The sequence below is a fragment of the Aspergillus mulundensis genome (genome assembly GCF_003369625.1).
Source record: "Aspergillus mulundensis strain DSM 5745 chromosome Unknown scaffold_27, whole genome shotgun sequence".
In the NCBI taxonomy this organism is placed as follows: domain Eukaryota; kingdom Fungi; phylum Ascomycota; class Eurotiomycetes; order Eurotiales; family Aspergillaceae; genus Aspergillus; species Aspergillus mulundensis.
Genome location: NW_020797915.1, coordinates 62,271 through 82,964, shown reverse-complemented (window position 1 = coordinate 82,964; position 20,694 = coordinate 62,271). Strand labels below are relative to the sequence as shown.

At 48.6% G+C, this 20,694-nt stretch overlaps 6 protein-coding genes across 6 annotated transcripts in view; 3 read left to right on the top strand and 3 right to left on the bottom strand.

The window, feature by feature from the left end:
• The window catches only part of DSM5745_11491 (mating alpha-pheromone PpgA), a gene marked incomplete at both ends in the record, with an annotated part of 920 nt that extends 773 nt beyond the window's left edge, over positions 1–147 (top strand). Inside the window, one exon of the mRNA XM_026753507.1 lies at positions 4–147. Within this exon, the coding sequence (XP_026597902.1) occupies positions 4–147 (144 nt within the window). The remainder of the gene's footprint in view (positions 1–3) is intronic.
• A 2,387-nt stretch (positions 148–2,534) lies between these two features.
• DSM5745_11490 (proteasome core particle subunit alpha 7) lies at positions 2,535–3,621 on the top strand (the record flags this gene model as incomplete). The annotated part of the gene is made up of 4 exons (XM_026753506.1): positions 2,535–2,615; positions 2,671–2,829; positions 2,901–3,128; positions 3,280–3,621. The coding sequence occupies 4 exons, from the start codon at positions 2,535–2,537 to the stop codon at positions 3,619–3,621; spliced, it is 810 nt and encodes a 269-aa protein (XP_026597901.1).
• A 156-nt stretch (positions 3,622–3,777) lies between these two features.
• Positions 3,778–4,585, bottom strand: DSM5745_11489 (lumazine synthase RIB4; the record flags this gene model as incomplete). Its single annotated transcript, XM_026753505.1, has 3 exons — positions 3,778–4,192; positions 4,309–4,474; positions 4,543–4,585. The coding sequence occupies 3 exons, from the start codon at positions 4,583–4,585 to the stop codon at positions 3,778–3,780; spliced, it is 624 nt and encodes a 207-aa protein (XP_026597900.1).
• Positions 4,586–5,104: 519 nt separating this feature from the next.
• Positions 5,105–7,533, bottom strand: gfa1 (glutamine--fructose-6-phosphate transaminase (isomerizing) GFA1; the record flags this gene model as incomplete). The annotated part of the gene is made up of 5 exons (XM_026753504.1): positions 5,105–5,487; positions 5,549–6,942; positions 7,041–7,272; positions 7,401–7,471; positions 7,529–7,533. 5 exons carry the CDS (start codon positions 7,531–7,533, stop codon positions 5,105–5,107), a joined length of 2,085 nt encoding a protein of 694 aa, XP_026597899.1.
• Positions 7,534–11,272: 3,739 nt separating this feature from the next.
• set1 (histone methyltransferase SET1) lies at positions 11,273–14,982 on the top strand (the record flags this gene model as incomplete). The annotated part of the gene is made up of 2 exons (XM_026753503.1): positions 11,273–14,822; positions 14,879–14,982. 2 exons carry the CDS (start codon positions 11,273–11,275, stop codon positions 14,980–14,982), a joined length of 3,654 nt encoding a protein of 1,217 aa, XP_026597898.1.
• A 1,335-nt stretch (positions 14,983–16,317) lies between these two features.
• DSM5745_11486 (small ubiquitin-related modifier domain-containing protein) lies at positions 16,318–17,514 on the bottom strand (the record flags this gene model as incomplete). The annotated part of the gene is made up of 1 exon (XM_026753502.1): positions 16,318–17,514. The coding sequence occupies one exon, from the start codon at positions 17,512–17,514 to the stop codon at positions 16,318–16,320; it is 1,197 nt and encodes a 398-aa protein (XP_026597897.1).
• Between the last annotated feature and the right edge of the window lie 3,180 nt (positions 17,515–20,694).

Here is a 20,694-nt window from a genome sequence, read left to right as displayed (position 1 = left end):
CAGGTCTGCCATAAGGCCAAGCGTGCTGCCGAAGCCATCGACAATGTTAAGCGCTCTGCTGAGGCCGTTGCGGACGCCATGGCCTTCTTGGCTGAACTTAGCCCAGAGGAGTTCGCCCAACTGGAGCAGGAGTTTGGCAAACAGTAATTACTGTTAGTATGTCCCACAAATAAATTGCCGCTATGTATCTTCAAGCTCTAACGTGGCTTATAGTATTATTTGCTTTTCCAGTCAGCACGATATGAATCCTGAGCTTCAACGAAACGGACGGGCAATCCGCCGTACGAATTCACTTCATGACACTCTTTTCCGCCTACCAGCTACCGCCTATTGTCTGCATGCTAAATTTCCAGCCCACTTCTCCCTCGCTCTTTCCAGACGAAGACCCGGGAAGAACAGTGGGCAAGCGCAAAGACCCGCACAGATATACCGAACAGTTCAAAAACAATAGAAAGAAAAGAAAACAAGAAACGAATCTTCGACCTCCTAAGAGCCTTATGCTGAAGTTTTCTATATTTACCTCGGGCAGGTCAAGGGAAGTCTGGTTTGGCATTCAACGTTTATTCTTACTGCTAAAATGCAGCCTTATCTACATGTATACATGTATTCTTCTAGCCAGGGAAAACAAATACCACGAACGTCTATTGTTGATCATCGATAGTAATGTACTGCCTGCAAGACCTCCTCTGTAGACTATGGACATTCCCAAATTGTGTCTAAGCTAAACATAAGACCGCGAAAACACCTTTCCCGCCCCTTTACAGAAGTTCTTCATTTACATACCCTCACCGATCACTGGCAGTCCATCGCCGTAGTCTGCGTCCGTTCCCACCAACGCTGCCCTCCGGCCTGATATACAGGGTCCCTGGAAAGTCTATACAGGGAGCCTGGCGTATGCTCGTTTTCCGGAACTCGACGGCTTTCAGAATCGTGAGCTGTGAGACCATACCCAGCAAGCATATATGGCTCGGCAGAATCATGTGTGTTGTGGCCATTAATTGGTGTCCGAGTCGAATCGCACATCCTGAAATCTTGAACTTGGCCCACTTGAGGAAACAACGCTGCATTTTTGCTAGGTCCAGGGCAGATCTGCCACATTTGAATTAAGCGGCTTTGCTGATTTGGCAAGGCATTTGAGAATAACTCCAGTTGACTCGGTGACAAGGAAGATGGATTAATATGGTGTTCCATGAGCATCTCGAATACTTGACTAGCGGTTCCGTTGGTTCCTGAGAAGGTATATCCCTGCAGAGGCGCTAGTCCCCGCACGGCGGCTTTATGTGCTACATGCGCAGAATGATGGTAATGCTGTGCAATACTATATGTGGTTGGGGAAGGAGATGCAGGTAATTCTGTTGTTTCGGGGATCGAGGACGGGCCCATAGTCATGTTTGTATTGAACATGGACACGAGATCATCCTGTGCTTTTGAATTACTCTCGGATGCTGACAAACCGCACTGGAAAAGGTCCCTGGTTATTTATCAAGCGAGTGACATCTTTTGGGGAGGTATCTACCTGAGTACAGTGCGGGTTTCCCACGAAATCACTTAAAATCTCAGAGATATCCGTAACATGCCCACAGAACGGACAGCTATTCGGCATAGACGGAGACATCTTGCCGATTATAAAAGGCGCGAGGACAGGGAAGTCAAAAAGGAAACACAGTCCGATTATATATCAAGGATTAGATCTAAGCTCGATGACTCAAAATCATGGCAAACGAGGCTGAGGGTCGACACAACAATGTGCAGGGTCGATAATCCACTGGCAAGCTTGAAGGGTGGGTAGATGGGGTATATTGGTCACAACTCTTGATACAGAAGCAGCTATGTGCTCAAGCCAACATGAGCAAGGCATATATAGTCCACTCCGTGCACAGACTATTTGATGGCTGGTTGGCGGGGTTGAGAGGGGAAGGTGGGATGCGAGCGGGGATGCCCAAAGGTTTGGGCACGCAGGGAGATCACGAGCGGGGCCTGTATCTAATTGATGAGTGAACTTTGAAGATCAGAGGTAGGAGTAGAAAAGCCGGAGTAGCCAAGTTACTACCTTTGGCCTCGTTTGGCTGAGCTAGTAGCCTAGTCTCCATCGTATCTATTTGTTCTTGTCCCGGACCGTGGACGGGGTTCAGAAATCTGCGTGGCAGTTGTGGCAGTTGTGGTAAAAGGCAGAAAATGGTGGTTCTGAGCCTTGCTGGCAGAATCCGAGCCCGATACTTGTCCCGGACGTGTACGGAGTACGGGGGTATCGGAGTACGGAGTACACAAAGAGAATCAATCATAGTCATGTGATTTGACTCGTCGACCTGAATGGGAGGGCGGTAAGCTAGGTAGCTCCAGGTGCTACGTACCATCACCAGCAACATTTCACAAGCTTCCCCAACCTCTTGTGATCTCCTCTAAGCCATTGATCCAGCCAACTCCCTATACCTCTGAAATCTGCTGTAACCGCTGCCCTACAATCTGCGATATATCTCTGCTTCGCCATGGTTCGTTGCAGAAAACCCAACCCCCATTAGCTGACAATCCAACTAATGCTGCTTATTCAGACATCCATCGGCACCGGTTACGATCTTTCCAACTCGGTGTTCTCGCCGGACGGTCGGAACTTCCAGGTATTGTTACCGGCTTGACATTGCTATGGAATATTGGTCTCATCACAGTTGATAGGTTGAATATGCTGTTAAGGCTGTCGAGAACGGCGGGACATCCGTCGGCATCAGGTGCAAGGATGGTGTTGTTCTGGCCGTCGAGAAAATTATCACCAGCAAGCTTCTGAAGCCTGGTGCGAATAAACGAATATCTACTGTCGATCGCCATGTTGGTATTGTACGTCAATTCTACATCCAAATGACATTGAAAGACGCGACGTTTGCTAACCCAGGAGCTTCTAACAATAGGTGTCTTCCGGGTTAGCCCCCGATGGCCGTCATTTTGTTTCCCGTGCTCGCGATGAAGCGTCGTCATGGCGAGGAATATACAAGGGTCCTATTCCGGTTTCGGCTCTAGCTAACCGTCTTGGTGGCTACGTGCAAGCCTACACATTGTACTCAAGTGTACGGCCATTCGGAGTGACATCAATTATGGGGGGCTGGGACTCTGAAGCTGAGCTCGCTGTGGATGGCCAAGTAGGGAGTGGTCCGCAGTCGGGCTCTGGCGGGAAAGTCGAGGGGGCGAAATCCGGTGGCCCGGGTCTATATATGATTGAGCCGAGCGGGTTGTATTGGGCATGTCATCTGATACCCTCCACATGGTTAGTGCATGCTAACATCCTTTCAGGGATATTATGGAGCTGCGACGGGTAAGGGGAGGCAGGCGGCCAAAGCCGAACTCGAAAAGCTAGACCTGGCATCGGAGAAACTCAGTCTGCATGACGCTGTGAAAGAAGCGGCTAGGATTATCTACGTCGCCCATGAAGACAACAAGGACAAGGAATTTGAGCTCGAGATGAGCTGGATTAGCTCACTAGACGGTCCTACACAAGGCAGACATGAAGAGGTGCCCAAAGAATTACTGGAAGAGGCAGAACGAGCCGCTAAGCGAGCACTTGAAGGGGACGACGAGGAAGAAGACGAGGGAGCGAAAGGAACCGGTAATGTCGGCGAGCGAATGGAAGAGTGAGCTAGCTGGCTTCCAGGGACTGGTAAGGAGGGACACGGATAAAAGGAAAAGATTAATCTCAATTGCCTCTCAATATCATGTTCCCAGGGTTAGGACCCATGATAATTTCCTCAAACTTGATTTCGTTCGCCACCGATATTTAGCTACCGCAATCTCTTAAACAACCTCACCCTTTGCCCAACCTCTTCTCCTGACTCCAAGTTCGACAGCCGCATTCCCCCAATCTTCACCGTGGTTATGCATTCCCTTGGAGCCCAGCCCAGCTCTCTCGAGACCCTGCTCTTCGGTTAAAAGAGTGAGCACGCCGAAAATAACAGGAACGCCTGTGTCTAGCTGGACACGCATCAAGCCATGGGTGACCGCATCCGCGATGTACTCGAAGTGCATTGTCTCGCCCTTGATGAGGACCCCAATCGCAATAATGGCGTCGTATGGTTTTGATGACGCACTTGAGGCCGTCGGTGAGGTTTTGCTTAGGTCCGTCGTAGAAGAAGTAAGCAGATCGGTTGCACTGATGCCCTCTCCAGATGACCCCGCGTTGGCGGCCTGTAGTTGGGAGGCAGAGTAGAGACTGTCATGGGAAGTAAATGTTAGAGCCTACTCTTGCTTGTTGAGACGTAAGATCGTTGTTATTGCCACTTCTAGAGCAGCCCGTCTGCCTCTTCGAGCAACGTCAAGAATACTCACCGCTGGACAGTGTATGGTAGTTCGTAGCTTCCCGGAACAGTATGAACCTCGATGTGATCCTGTGCAACTCCAGCTGCCTGCAGTGTTTTCTTAGCTCCATCTACAAGAGGACCAATAATTCCCATGTTCCACCTTGCGTGGACAATGGCAATTCGTAGCCCAGATCCTAGTATTCATCAGCAGACCGTTGACGATCGGAAGAAGTGGATGGGGGATGAGGGGTATAAATCGCACCGTCATAGATCTGGGGAGCTCCGGGGCCCTTGATAGATTGCATGGCTGGAAAGGTATTTCAGGACCAAAAGAAATGAGTTGAATAACAAGAATATCTGTCGTGCAGGGAAACTTTGTCTCTCAGAATGGCACTTGTAGGTAGTAGTAGGCATGCAACAGTCTTTCAGGCTCCGTCGTTGAGACCGAGTTTCATTCCGAGCTCCGGAGTGTGGGGAACGGTGAGCCGAACTTCGTACATGCTGTTAGCTACGTCGGGAGCCGTCCGACCTTCTCGGATTTGTAGGATGCCAAGGCTAGGTTTTGGAAGACGTTCTAGGCATAGTGATAAAAACGTCTTGAGTTTGATGGTTGCCACCTACCATTATTAAACTTGGCTAAACAGATAAGACGTAATACAAATAAACAGTGCAGTCTTGAAAAGAGAAGATGGGAGGACTGCGCCCAGCACGCTTGAGCTTTCCATAGAACCTGTGAAGATAAACATGCTGAAGAGGCAATAACACCGCCGAATCCCTGTATCCTCATCTCGCTAATTCTAAAATGCTTTTCTGTTCTCACTCGCTTACTCAACGGTAACAGACTTTGCGAGGTTCCGTGGGAAATCAACGTTCAGGCCCTCTCCTACAGCGAGCCAGTAGGAAATCAACTGGAGAGGAATAACGTTGAGAAGTCCTTGAAGGCAATCGACAGTCTTTGGCACCTCGATTTTCTCGGTCTGAGCAGAGGAGAATTCAGGGTCATCCTTGTTGCAAATCACGATCGGGCGGCCGCTTCGAGCGATGACTTGCTGATAGGCATTCAGAGACTTGGTGAAGAGACCATCTCGGGTCAAAATCATGATGATAGGCAAGTTCTCGTCAACGAGAGCGAGAACACCGTGCTTTAGTTCCCCAGACATGACGGCTTCGCAGTGCAGGTAGGAGATCTCTTTGATCTTGAGCGCACCTATTAAATGGGTTAGCATCCAACTTTTGAGGAGTGATGTTGGGAATGGTTTTCTACTAACCTTCAAGAGCAGTCGGAAATTGGCCGCCCCTACCCAGCAGCAGGAGACTCTTCTGGTTTTTGAAGAAGCGCTCGCACATTTGCTTGATAGGCTCGTTGAGCTTCAAGATTTCTCTAAACTGATCAGAGATTTTCGAGAGACCTTCCATGATCTCCTCCCGTCTCTTTTGCTTCGAGGCTCGGTCTTCGCTTAGAGAAAGAGCGAACATGACCATAGCAACAAACTGGGACGTGTATGCCTTAGTGGAGGCCACTCCAATTTCCGGACCAGCGTTGATATGAACACCACAGTGGGTAAGAAGAGAGATTGAGGATCCAACAACGTTGACGATACCAACGGTCAAAGCTCCGCGTTCAAGACAGTAACGAAGTGCCATGAGTGAATCTGCAGTCTCACCGGATTGAGAAACGAACACGCATGTGTCATCACGGAAGACGGGTGCCTGTCTGTCCAAGAAGTCGGAAGCGAGTTCAACGGCAATGGGGATCTCTGTGAGCTCTTCAAACACTCCGCGAACTGCCATGCACGAATGGTAGCTAGTACCGCAGGCAATAAATATGATTCTCCTGCAACGGCGAATGGTCGAAATGTATTGCCGAAGCCCTCCCAATGTGACTTGCTTGTTAGCGACATCTAGGCGACCTCTCATTGTGTTCACCACGGACTCAGGCTGTTCGAAGATTTCCTTCTGCATAAAATGGTCAAACTTGCCCTTCATGATTTCTTGCAGTTCAAGTTCAATGGTTTGAATAGCACGGACGTTAGATGTGCCATCATCCTTGGTCAAACGATGAATATTGAGCTGGCCCTCGTGGATGTGAGCAATATCATCATCTTCAAGGTACAGAACCTTCTTAGTGTGCTCAATGATAGCGGAAGGGTCAGATGACAAGAAAAACTCAGCCGGCTGAGGGATTCCGTCGTCAGACAGGAACGCACGAGACTGGGACCGGTGAAGAAGAGACTTGTCAGGAGGGGCAAGAAGTCCTGTGGCAGAGTTCTTGATGGCGGCGTTCTGAGAAGCCTGCTCGGCAGGAAGAGCGACATCCTCAGAGTATTCCACATCCACGAAATCCACTTTCATCTTTCTGGAAGTTCTCACACCAATCACGAGGGGAGAACCCTTACGAGCGGCAATAACTTCATGGGGGTAGTGCACAGACTTGATCAGAAGGCCAAAGGCGCCTGCGAGTTCCTTGACGACCGCCTTGGCCAGGACAGTGAAGTCAATGTCCGGCTGCTGGTCGTACAGATACTTTGTAAGCTTGGCGATACATTCGGTGTCCGTCTCAGTCTCGAATCGGAATCCTTTGCTTTCCAGAAGGGCCTTCAGCTCCTTGTAGTTTGTAATGATACCGTTGTGGACAACAGAGAATTCCCAGTTGGGGTCAGATCTGTAAACATCCCTCAATGTTAGTATGTCGACTTTAGATTGCGTGAATACACCACACAAGCAGAGCGAGAGATGTATGTCTTTGAGCACAAAGCGTACCTGTGTGGGTGGCAGTTAAGGCGCGAGGGCGTTCCGTGCGTAGCCCAGCGCGTGTGTGAGATACCCGCATGGGACTCGAAAGATTTCGTGAGATCAGGTTTCGATTCCTCGATGAGTTGTTTCAACTTGGCGACTTTTCCAACCTCTTTGAAGGCACAGACTTCATTCTTCTTGTCTCCATCAACTGCAAGACCTGCAGAATCGTATCCTCGGTATTCGAGACGCGAGAGTCCTGAAAGAGATCGATGTAAGTAGATGCCACGACACGCAGAAACGGCGGTGGGACAAAGCGGCGAGACCAGAGATATGTAGTCCAGACGCTGGAGGTTTGTGTGCAAGATCGGTAGAGAGAATTCATACCATTGAGCAAAGTGTCAAGGATAAACTTGCGGTCCCTTTCGACGAGGTAGTTGATGTAGCCGAAAATACCACTAGAAGATGTGAGTTGAACTATGCCCGGCAGTCAACAGGATATCTGGTTCACTAACCACATGGCTGCGGGATCAAGTACAAGATGGAAAGGTGGTGACAGAGTAAGTTGGGAGGGCTGTGTTCTAACCGTCACAGACCCGGGGTATACTTCAGGAAACGTGGAGCGTTGAGCTGTAACCAGGGAACGGTAAACTGTTAGTGAGGGGAAAGGATTGAGGAGGAAATGCAATGAGGGGCATACAGGAAGAGACAAGTCGGATCAATTAGCGAGAGATATGGCAAGGGTTCGTAGCAGAAGTGGAAGGATGGATGCAGCAGGGAGCGGGAACAAAAAAGATTATGAATTGAGAATAACAAAGGGTGGAGGAAGGAGGGGGGAGCTGTTGTTATGAAGGTTTTATGTTGTGAGATCGGCCCACCTTGGCTTCTAAACCAGGGAAACTGCTCTGGACACCGTCTTTCATCCCTGACTAGTGGCCAATAAACCTCTGCGCCTCAAACAACGCAACGGCAATGTCTCACTCTCTTGCCTGGGGCTTGGTTCAGCTGTTCAGGACAATAGGAAGGATTATTTAATCAGCCAGATGGTTCTCACTGCTATCTACACACATAGTACTAAGTGATAGTAGGGTGGGCTGTTGACAGTTGTTGTTGGGTGGCAGACTAGTTATCCCCACTTTGAGAGCTGAAATTGAGGACATGGGTGATTATATTCTTTGCTCTCGTGGAATCAGTAATCACCTTTATCCGCCATGTAGTCTACTTCAGCTCTGGTAGTGACTTGTTAAATCTTGAATATGACTATTTTGACTACTCCACACAGTTCTAAGAATAACACACCCAAAGCCTCTACTCCGTACAGAGTAGCCACATCCCCACTTATCTTTTTAATGTACTTTCTTGATCATTCCAAGGCCCCTTTTAATATGAATCAGATTCTGCGAGCCACACAGTGCACAGGCAATAACAAGTGCATATATTCTTGCCTGACACAAGATAACAAGAGGAGTCAAATTAGATGACCTCAGTAGGGAATGAACAAGGGCACAACTGTTGTTAGTGTGGACAGGCACACAAGGTTCCTTGGGAACTATTGCTGAATCTTAATTTATGAAATGCTCAGCTCAAACTTTACAACCAATATTTGAAACTGCTCTGGATCTTAGCCAAGATTTCCAAGAATGGTTGGTTTCTGCTCCTAAGGCCATAACATGTACTACAGGGACATCCAGGTAATAGATGCCTTTGAACTTGTGATTATTTGGAGTGATCAAGCTATCAGCCACATGGGCTGGTGTTCTACGAAATATCCCAGATATTCCATTTATATCTTGTATCTTGTACAGTCTAACGGGCAAATTGAAGGCCGCTACCCACCGAGGAATGGAATGCTGGAATTAGAAAGCCTGGAATCCTTTATAACTAGGGTCTGCCAAATAACAACTTTACCTCCTCACCCCTGTCTACAATGGGAGGATATTGATAAGCAATGTGCTTGAAGGCTGAAGAAGCTGAGAGTCTGCCACGCTCTAGGTACTATTTTTACTTTTGGGATTTTACTCCGTAGGAGTGGTTCAAGGTACCAGGCTAACCCCATGAAGGCTGAAGCCCAAGCTGCTCCACTTAGCTAGTAATATTCTGATACGCGGACCCCTTGGGCCTTAACAAGGAAGGCACTATGAGTGCCTGGCAAAAAGTATTTACTCCGTACATACTCGTCACTTCGCTGAGCCCAACCAGCGAAGTGACGGGTATCTTCTTTATACCACGTTGATGCCCATAGATATTCGGTACTGCTTGTTTGTTGTCGAAGAAAAGGTCATATATTACATAGTTCCGGTTGTCTCCGAGAAAATTCCATAAGAGTCTACTCCGTAGCATGAGAATTTGTTCCCTTAGAAATTTGAGAAGGCTACGGAGTAGTCTACACCAGCCGGAATTGTGAAACTATTTATAAGACTACGTACGGAATAGATACCTTTCTACTTGGAACAGTACCTTGCATCCAGTAGAGGTACTACGTAGATATATTATTAGCATTGCACTGTTAGCAATGCACTGTGTACTGCTACTTGCAGAAGATGAATCCAGCCTCTGCTGTTCTCTCCTAGTGTACAGCTGTCAGCTTTAACTACCCCAGCCGACAAATAGCGATGCCCCCGAGTCTACTCCGCTCTCAACTACTATGAATGTAACTGGCTATGGTATCAGACTTTCTGCTGTCAAGCCCTGAACCTTATTGGTATAGCTTTTTTCTATTTAGACAATAATACCTGGTTTCGCCAGTTCGAATGATCCTCCTCTGATAGGTGTTGGCCTTGCAAGACTGGCTGGTGCTTCTTTCTTCCCTCGTATACTGTTGCCTACAACCAGGTTGTTTCACCTAACCTCTCCAAGCTGCAAGTACTGTTAAGCTGTGACTGTTATCCATTTTAGGTGCTGGCTTACTAGATACAAGGAAATGGATGATTTCCTCGCAAGGTCATCAGAGGATTTGCTCTTCAAGAGCGAACTACTTCGTGCATAATTAACTAAAGAGATGTCATTCGTCAGCCGGTTGGCGTCAGACTGAGTAGAAGTTTGTTCCCCACGTGTAGTCTACAGGGCACAAAGCAGGTGGCTCGCAGGCGAAACCCAGAGGATGTCCTGATTTAAAAATGATCTCTCCGCATAGTGACCTAATATAAGACGTCGCCTAACCCCAACTGGACGTCTTCTCAAAACAAGTCATGAATACCGGACATATGATTCAGACTTTCACTACTAGTCGAGGAGTTCTTCACGGGTATTGTCTGCCGCAAAGTCAGTTCCCTACAGTAATATTCGCTCCAGTTGCGGACGCAGCCATATCCATTGTTTCCATATTCTCGGAGGCAAACGGCAACAGAGCTGTTGAGTAGTTTGCTGCCGATTCCATCTAAGGTTATCCCCGCGGAGCTTATACGACCATCTGTTATTGTTATCATGGAAAACGGTTGCAAGAAGCCATGCCTATAACAACTAGCTGAGAGACTAGCAGAAATGCGTTGTGAGCTGACTGCGTCAGGAATTGGTGGTCTTGTATGAATATGCATGGGAGATCTAGCGGGAAACCATACCTACGTACCTAAATCTTCCAAAATGAGGCTATAGCCCAAAGGCACCACATGGCGGAAACACATATCTCAGTTCGCAAACGGCGCTGTTCATTATTGTCAACATTGGGGATATCTGTCCTGTGTAGACTTAGACCCGGTGTTGGAAGAAGGGACAAGGAAATGAACAAGTCGTCCCCGTCGACCGCCTAACTTTTCCTATCCCCTTCCCATTTTTAAAACCGCTTCTTATACACCTTATCCAGAGAGAATCCCGCCCCTCAAGCGCGAGATATTTCATAAACTTACGCAACACTCCTTTCTCAAATTGGAATTTATTCGGTTTCAGCGGTGACCTTACAAAAACTCTTGCCCCGCCACTTCTCATCTGTGGACTGCCTCATCGCGTTTCCGTCGCGTTGATAGGGCCTGGGACAGATGCGAGCAGTCGCTCTCGAACCAGCCTCGATCAGAGCTCTTCGGTGTCGTTCTTTTTGGTGCTCTTCTGAACGTGCGCTGTTCCCAGTAACTGATTTATACTGGATTCAGGCCGTCATTGAGCTTCGCCCGTGATTGCTTCTCCTGTCTGAACCCATCGGATTCTGCCGCTTTTCTTCAAGGAGCGTGTTCTTGGTTGATCATCCACGCATTTGCTGGTAGGGACCATCAAGGATGCTGCCAACTGGTGGCAGTGATACCGGTTCTGGCTTGTAGCCATATCTCATTATGTCGCGCTCTTCCGCAGGCTTCGCAGACTTCTTCCCCACCGCCCCCTCTGTCATCCAACAAAAACGATCCAAAGCCACCAAAGAGCGGCAGCGGCCAAGAGCTCACGTCGACCGGGAGCATGCCGATGAAGGGCATATATTCGCCGGAGCCAGGACGACCGACAAAGCAGTCAACGGCAACGGCCTCACGGATTCGATACAAAGACCACGGCCAGATCTAAGCAAGTCGCGCAAGGATGTTGTGGGAGATGGTCTGGCGAGTCCTCTGGAGGCGAATACCCCAGTCAACAACTCATCTGGGCCTGTAACAGGGTCTTTAAATGAGGCCCGCCTGGATACTCTCACGCCGCTCACCAATGCAGAGTCGTCGCCGCATAGCAAGCCGAGCCCGTCCCGGACGAGGGCGCCAAATGAATCGGGGGAGGACGTGCTCAAAGAGTCGAGATTCGAAGCCCCAAAAAACACCATGACACTACTTAATACACCCCCAACACCAACGCAACAGCCACAACGCCATCATGTTGCAGTTGTAAGGGGCTGCAAGTTGGTGTACGACCCGGATAGAGCTACCCCCAAGGATAAGCGGAAGAAGCCCTGCTATGTGGATATCGTTACAGATGGCCAAGAGGACTTGTTGCCGGACCCTAGGTTGAGTATACAAAACTATACGCGTGGTTCTGCCTGCAGACAGAAGACCAAGTTCCGACCTGCTCCATACGCGCTAAAACATTGGGCCTACGACTCGGCCAGCACGGTGGGGTTGGGGCCTCCTGTGCAAATTGTCGTTACTGGTTTCGATCCGTTGACGCCACTTGCGCCAATAAGTACCCTGTTTTCGAGCTTTGGCGAGATCTCTGAGATCAACAATCGCACGGACCCCGATACAGGCAGGTTCCTTGGGATATGCTCCATCAAATATAAGGACAGCGCTTCATTCCACGGTGGCGTTCCGGTTTCTGCATCAGGCGCGGCGAAGCGCGCATATTACGAATGCCGGAAGGGACAGCGTATTGGCAACAACCGAATCAAGGTCGAGTTAGATCGCGACGGATTAATCTCGGGGAAATTAGCTTCAAGGGCAGTTGAAGCCCAGAGGATTTACTCAAAGGTCGATTCACCCGCGAAAAATGAGCCAAACCCAGAGGCCCGGTTAAACAAGAACGAACCACCTCCGACGGCACCGAAGGGTCCTTCTGGAAGATCATCCATGCGTCCCTTGACTGTCATTCCTGAGGGCCCAAGGGCAAGCTTCTTAAAACCAGCGATTCCATCATTGATCGAAGATACTCCCATACTGAGCCAAATAAAGCGTGATCCCTATATTTTCATCGCGCATTGCTATGTGCCTGTTCTAAGTTCGACTCTGCCGCATCTGAAAAAACGACTGAAAGCTTTCGACTGGAAAGATATTCGGTGTGACCGAACCGGGTATTATATCGTTTTTGAGAACTCTCGACGAGGTGAAGAGGAAACCGAACGCTGTTACAAGTTCTGCCACATGAAACTCCTTTTCACGTATATAATGAATATGGAAAGCCAACCTTACGGTAATCCGCATTACGAGCGCAGCCCAAGCCCCGAGCGCTTGAAACAAGAACAACGGCATAACGCGGAGAACGAACGGTTGAAAAGAGAGGCAGAACTGGACATTGAGGAGGAAAAGAAGCAGCGAGCCCTAGACATGAACCCCTGCACTGAAGTGTTGGCGATCATCATGAAGGATCTAAGGGACAAACTGCTCGAAGATGTCAAGGCACGTATTGCTGCACCAGCCTTGTATGATTACCTCGATCCGGAGCGGCACTCCTTGAGAAGAAAACAACTAGGGATAGCTGATCCCGATGGAATCAAACGCCCTATGTTTCGCCTTGATTTTGACAGCCGTGATAGTACGCCGGATCCACATACGAGATTATTGATTAACCGCCATCAGCCAGGCTTGTCTGGTCTGAACATACTCTCTGCGCTCCCGAGGATCAGGAAAGCCCATCGTCTCGACCGTACAGAAATTGCTTTTTTAGACGAAAGGCGCAAGCAGCCACTGCGAAGGAAAGATGTCCGGCCGCTTTATCACAGGTTGCAGCAACTACATGATGCAGAGGACTCTGACGATGAGCAGCACACGCCACTTTCTAGAGATACCGATGATCAAGACAGTCGTCCTCCCAGTCGGATGAGTTCGGGAACTGATTCCGATGATGCTGATGAAGATGCAACCGAATTATCTGAAGATCAAAGGCCACACGAAGCAGAAACACACCCTGAGGTTGGCGACTCCGAAGCTGCGATTCCAGATTATGATCCTTCACGTAAGAGGAAAAGGCTTAGTGAAACTCTCGGTCGGCGCAAGAAACAAAAGGAGGCTGACGACATCTCCGTGGTTGAGGAAACGCGGACAGGCGACATATCGCAGTCAATGGTCAGCGACCAAAGGGTCGCTGTTCCCCAGCGATTGTCCGATTCCACCGACTACTTGCTACCTCTGGATAGCAACAAAGGTCTACCTGACGGGGGTGTTGAAGATACTAAAATTAAGCGCTCAGAGCCTGATACCAAATCTTTGAACCATGGTTACTCAGATTCATCAGCATCGGATATGGTCGAGCAGGGCGGACGTCACGATGGGGCTCGGCGCGAAGTTGAATGGGCAGTATCCAATGATGAGCCTAGGCCTGTTGTTGACGACGATGATTCCGTCATTTTGGACCTTGACGGTTGGCAGAACATGGTAAAGGATGAAGAAGATCTGCAGTTTCTTCGTGATATTTTGAAGGGCCAGCCGACATCTGTCATCCGTAATCTGCCTGCTTGGGCATGGAGACAGAAAGAAATCAAGGCTCTCAATTGCCCCGGCGACGTAGGGCCCACACGGCAGTCTGCTAGCATTGATGGCTATTATGTACCAAATACTACGGGAGCTGCTCGGACTGAAGGCAGAAAGCGGATTCTCGAATCGGAGAAATCGAAATATCTGCCGCATCGTATCAAGGTCCAGAAGGCTCGCGAGGAGCGTGAGGCCAAGGCCAAGAGCGATCCGCAGAATGCTGCTGCCGAGGCGGCTCGGATCGCAGCAGCAAAGACGATATCTAAATCAACCTCTCGTTCGACAAGAGTTAATAATCGCAGGCTGATCGCTGATATCAACGCCCAGAAACAAGCTCTCCCTTCCCAGAGTGGTGATAGTGATGTTCTCCGATTCAACCAATTGAAGAAGCGCAAGAAGCCTGTACGGTTCGCACGGTCAGCCATCCATAATTGGGGGCTCTATGCTGAAGTTAATATATCTGCGAACGAAATGATTATCGAATACGTGGGGGAGAAGGTCCGGCAGCAGGTTGCCGATATGAGAGAGCGGCGATACCTGAAAAGCGGCATCGGCAGTAGCTACCTCTTCCGAATTGATGAAAACACAGTTATAGATGCCACAAAAAGGGGCGGCATTGCCAGATTCATCAATCATAGCTGCACGCCCAATTGCACAGCTAAGATCATCAAGGTTGACGGGAGCAAACGAATAGTCATCTACGCATTGAGAGACATTGAAAGGGGTGGGTTTAGGATCTAGGCCATTCATACATGCGATGACTTGCTGATCTTGTCGCAGATGAAGAATTAACATACGATTACAAATTTGAGAGGGAATGGGATAGCGATGACAGAATCCCTTGCCTTTGCGGCTCGGCCGGATGTAAAGGCTTTCTGAACTGAGAATCCTTGCATTCACAACCGGCGAGTATTCCACTTCACTTCTAACGCTTATCACTGGTTTCCCATAATGACATTTTGAGCCTTACAAGGCTTGTTTCACGACAAAGGTATGAGCCCGGGGCGATGTTGTGCATGTTACGTTTGGGCGTTCCGGATGGTCTTCGCAATTGTGGGTTGTACTTGGGTCTCCATCCCCGCTCGGAGACAATGGCTGTGCGACACGGGTTATGTATAACTTGCAACTGCTGTATCATAGGAGATCTCCCTTATCATGTTCCACCTAAGAAAGATCAAGGATTCGGATAGACCTTGCATGGATTATCAGGCGTAGTGAGCCTGAACAACTCGGCCACTTTTGTGAAGCATATGACTCATCCTTCTGCAAATCGTCGATGGCATGTTGAGATGCAGTAAAATGATCCTTACAGAGCCGGTAAAGAATATCACACTGGTATTAGGGGAGGCACGTCAGTAAGCACCAGTTTGAGGAGGGCGAACTCTCAAACCTAGATGACTGGGAAGCAAAAAGTTCGCAATTCCTTCTTTGATCATGTATTCATGACCACAGTTGCCGCATATGAGCTTGCCCTCGGAAACCTGGGTCTCCAGCAGCAGCCGGTGGAGGTCTCTCAAGAGCTGCTCGTTTTCCAGCGCTGCGCCTTCTGGCTTGCTCTGTGGGATGTTCAGGAAATTGAGCTATTTGGCATGGGCGAGATAGTCAGCTCTCTGACACGCTTGGGATCGATCATAAGGTGATTGATGTTACATACTTCATTCGCCATCTTATGCAGTCCCTCCCAATCAACGCGGTTGATAATATTGCGGATGAAATCAGCTTGAAAATCAACGTCCTGAAGCTCAAGCTCGACGTCACGGAAATGGAGGGGGAATGCTGCAGGAGATCCCTTGCAAGACTTGACAGCACATGTCAGAAAATTTGCTGTGAGAAGCTTCATGTTTCACTTCGAGCACCCTTTGAAGCAGAGGTATGATGGGTACGAGGACTTGTTCGAGCTTCGCGGAGATAGTCGAACGTCAGAAAATTCCTCCCGCCCCGCGCAAGGTTCGAATTGATCTTATCTTATCAGATGCATAAATCGGAGGTTCGACTTCGGCGTAGTTAGCGTATCCAGTGGTGATTACCTTTCGCCCATCTACAAAATAATAGACTCTCTCTACGACGAACCATTTATCTATTTTCACGGGAATCAAAATGTGCTGGTATAGTTGCCATAATGTCGGCTAAACGCTCAGCTTTCTACTCTCATTAATTACAGGTGAGATCATTGATTTCGCAGAAGGAAAACACATTTACATGAGCTTTCTCTCCCTCGGTCATTTGCCGTGCTGTATGAGAACATCAATCAGATCTCCGTCCGTTATGTCATGGTCTGCCAGGCAAGATTGGGGATCAAGGCGATCACCATCGAAGGCAAGGTACACAGCCAAATCAGGGGTTATACCTCTCGCTTCACGGAATGCTCCAACAATTTGAGAGATGTTTGCTGCCACGGGGGCATGAATTCTGTAGTCACTGTGACCAGGGCACTTGAGTATGATTTCAATTCCAGCATGTTGTCCAGCATTTTGTGACTCCGCCAACACAGGGGATGTTTGATTAAACTGAACCATGTTCGGTGGTGATCGATGCCTGGCCGCATGGATCTCTTCGGTGACGGCTTCCATATTGACATGACACTCATCTTCATTGGTGAAAAACTCATCAAACGGTGACTGTTCCTTGGCATGGGCACTGATATTTAGGCTTCTACAGGTTGTGACATCAAAGAGCCTTCGGCCCTTCCAAGTCAAGAATACAGCCTGGTGAAGCTCGTTTGGTAGATTTTGTCGTGCACACCATGCAAGGCGCACTCCTTTCAGAGATTGTGACATTTTGCGTTGAATAATCAGAGGCTTTGTATTGGCGAGTTCTGATGTGATAAGAATGTGAACAACTGTGTTATCATAAGCAGTGTCCCGGGCACTACGGGTTATGCCTTGATTGCTTGGTGACCTTGTGCCGTCCATAACACCTTTCTTATAGGCATCTGCTTTCCTGATATTGATCGTGACGGGAGGCGATGGTGCAGGACTCGCCTTCGAGACCAGTAACTTGCTCTGCGGTGAGACTTCAGGTGTTGGGGGTATTAAACCTTTCGTACTTGTAGTTGATGCTTCGTTATTGGGGCCCGGGAGTTGATGTGTTGCTTGGGGCTCATCAAGACTGGTGTTAGAGCTGCTATGCCCAGGAGAAATTTGCGCACGATGTGGATTCTTCACGGAAGCTCTTAATTCAGCTGCTGTGCCTTGTGCGATGCCGCTTGGATTAGTTCCATCATGCGACGGAATTGAGTGACGTTGACGTTTGTGTCTGTGTGGATCGCCCACGGGTGAGCTTGCTCGTCGTTGCTGTGCGCTTTTGGTGGTAGCAACAATGTCTCTGTATACTTGGGGGCCACGGCGGTAGAACTCAGGGTCCTCATCTTCACCCCGTTGACTCGCCCACGCGGGCTTCTTGAAGAAAGATCGCATTGGTAGATTTGCTGGCTGGCGGTCAGAGAGTAATGCTATTTCCGGTTCCCGATGGCACAAGTAATAGTAGTATGCGGTTCCTTCTCTCAGATTCGGATGCTGTCAAATGTAGTGATTTTGCTGGGGGTTTGAAGTGGGCATTTTTGGAAGGCGTATGTGACTATGTATGCATGTAAATCTTCAGGTTGTAATCTTTGGGGTTGTACGGTCGGCCCCGCGATGATTCCACCAGTCGTTTGGTGGCCTACGGATGTAGGCCCCGCGGGGGGAGCGTGGCCCGGCACGTGCCAGTGCTGGGCTCCCGTCTAGATATCCGTAGCAACACGCTCAATTTCTCAAGTCCACGGCGCTGAAGAGAAATCCCTCGCCTCAACCCCTGGTTTTTCAAGCAAAGAGAAGAGAACCGTGATCGAAAAATGGAGAATGGCGCATCATCCGAAGGGAAGGATCCATCCGCCTTTCTGGGTGAGATAATCGGAGCTCCTGTAACAGTGAAGCTGAATTCCGGTGTCGTTTACAAAGGTCTCTTTCTGAGCCTACCATGAGCAGAGGCACGGTAAATGGCTAACAATCAGGTTCAGGCGAACTTCAATCGGTCGATGGCTATATGAACATTGCGCTGGAAAAGTCCCAAGAATATGTTAGCGGACAGTTGACACGCAGCTATGGGGACGCCTTTATTCGCGGGAATAATGGTAGTATGCTCCTTCCGGATACCTAGATTACAGCCAAACTGACAATTTTATGCTATCATTAGTCTTGTACATTGCCGCGAATTAAAGGCTCGCGAATTAAAGGCTCGCAAAATACGAGGCAACGACCATAACAGATATACCATCCCGTTAAACCTCGAGACATTTTCCGAACTATGCCTAAGCTGCTACTCCATCTGAAAAGGAAGATCGTGAGGATAATGTCCAGGAAAGCTAGGGGCAAGGGTGGACGGTATCACAACTATTTCAGAGGGGAAACTTGGATCCATAGCAAGTGGCATGATCGAGCAGATTTACTGAAACAAATCCTCTGTATCAGCTTTTCTAAACTCGAGGGATATTCTTCTTATTACGGTAGGTGCTTGCTGATTAACGACCCTGTCATCGAGTGTATTATTATATACACACAAGTAGCAGAATCCAGTTGCAGAAACTGTACTCCCAAGGTCAATCCAGATCCGCGCTATGGTTAATAGATTATTCTTACTCTGTACTTATATATGTAGTCCGTTGATTTGTAGGCTGGTGTTGATCACTGCCTGTAAATCCTGGGATGCATGGATGAACAAACAAGATACTTTGTACTTAACTAGCTGCAGGACATTGCCTGCCAAGAAATTCATTATGGTTCAACTTTCTAATTGGATTTCTTGTCAAAATACAAGTGCATTACCATGCTCCGTAGAATTCTTACTTAATAGGTAGTATACTCTGTACTCGGACTGTCTGCATTGGCACATTCAATAATCTCAAGCATCCAATTCCTAATACATGTTGAAAAAGGCTGCATGCAGGCCATCCGTAATTTTAATTGCTAATCTGTCTTCACTATCAATCACTATGAACCCCCATTACAGCCCAATTGCTATCCTGGACCACATAAAGGAGGTATTCCAGTTGTTGGTCAAAGAAATCGAGCGTACCGCGACCCAGTGGAACCGTTGTGGCGATGGCCCTTTTGATGACAATGAGCGTCCCTGATCTACCGACTACGGCCACAGGGTTTTCCATCACTCCAATCTACATCACAAACAACACCCTCATCACCCTGAGTTATTTAGTGTTTTGCACCCTGATGAACACAAGTACACGCATATTAAAGTGAAGACATTTTCGGCAACTTGCAAGTGAGCCACGCGTCCAAAACTGTGTCCCGAAGACCAAGGGGGGAAACATGGAGTTTCGGATATCCTTATTCCATCGCCTTTAAGTCTGTCTACCTCTCAAGGACAAAGTCAAGACAAATAACCTGAACTTGTTAGTATGGAAACCCAATTCACTCTAGGTTTTGGTACTGACAAAGCCAAGAACGAGCACCTTGATTGTGATCTGCCACCCATTACTTATACAATCTCTCTGGTCTTCTTGGATGATTGCACGAGTGATAACACCAGCAGGGCTTTCGAAGGCTTGGAGGCATCTCCCAAGCCTACTGCGTCAATTATGAACTTTAGTCCTGATGAAGAACAGCCTTCAGCCGGCATTTCGTGTCACTCGTCAGCATCTACCTCTATAAAGGGCTCTTCTCAGAGTGTCCAAGCTCCGCAGTCAAAAACTCCCCGGTCCGACCATACTTCTGATGTACCAAATCAAAGCCGAGGGGCGCGCTCGTCTACTCGATCCTCAAGCCGGGCCCCAAGGAGGATGAGTGGTAGTACGGCAGCAAGCTCTATTAGCGAGGCGGAAGTACCCCCTGCATACTGGGGCAAAATTGGCGTGTGCGCATTGGACGTAAAGGCTCGAAGCAAACCTAGTCAAAATATTCTCACTCGTTTGCAATCCAGAGGCGATTTCGAGGTCATTGTCTTCGGCGACAAGGTGATTCTTGATGAGGCTGTTGAGAATTGGCCTGTATGCGACTTTCTTATAGCGTTTTTCTCAGATGGTTTCCCGCTTGACAAGGCTATTGCCTACGCAAGACTAAGAAAGCCTTTTTGTGTTAATGATTTGCCCATGCAAAAGATACTGTGGGATCGGCGATTGTGCCTGCGCATCTTGGACCATATGAGTGTCCCCACTCCAAAGAGAATAGAAGTCAACCGAGACGGTGGACCAATTTTGGAATCCCCAGAGCTTGCGCAGCATGTGTACAACCTCACAGGTGTGAAACTTGACGGCCCTACGGATGGCACAGGTGGAGGTGCTCCTAAAACGAAGAATGTCACTCTGTCTGACGACGGGGATTCCCTCGTCGTTGATGGTAAACACTTCAGAAAACCTTTCGTTGAAAAGCCGGTGAGCGGAGAAGATCACAATATTCATATCTACTTCCCCAAGGACCAGCAGTACGGGGGGGGTGGTAGACGACTCTTCCGAAAAGTCGGAAACAAAAGTTCTGAATATGATCCTGACCTGCACACTCCCCGGTCGATTCTAGAGGATGGCTCAAGCTATATCTACGAACAGTTTTTGAGGGTGGACAATGCAGAGGATGTCAAGGCTTACACAGTCGGCCCCGATTTCTGTC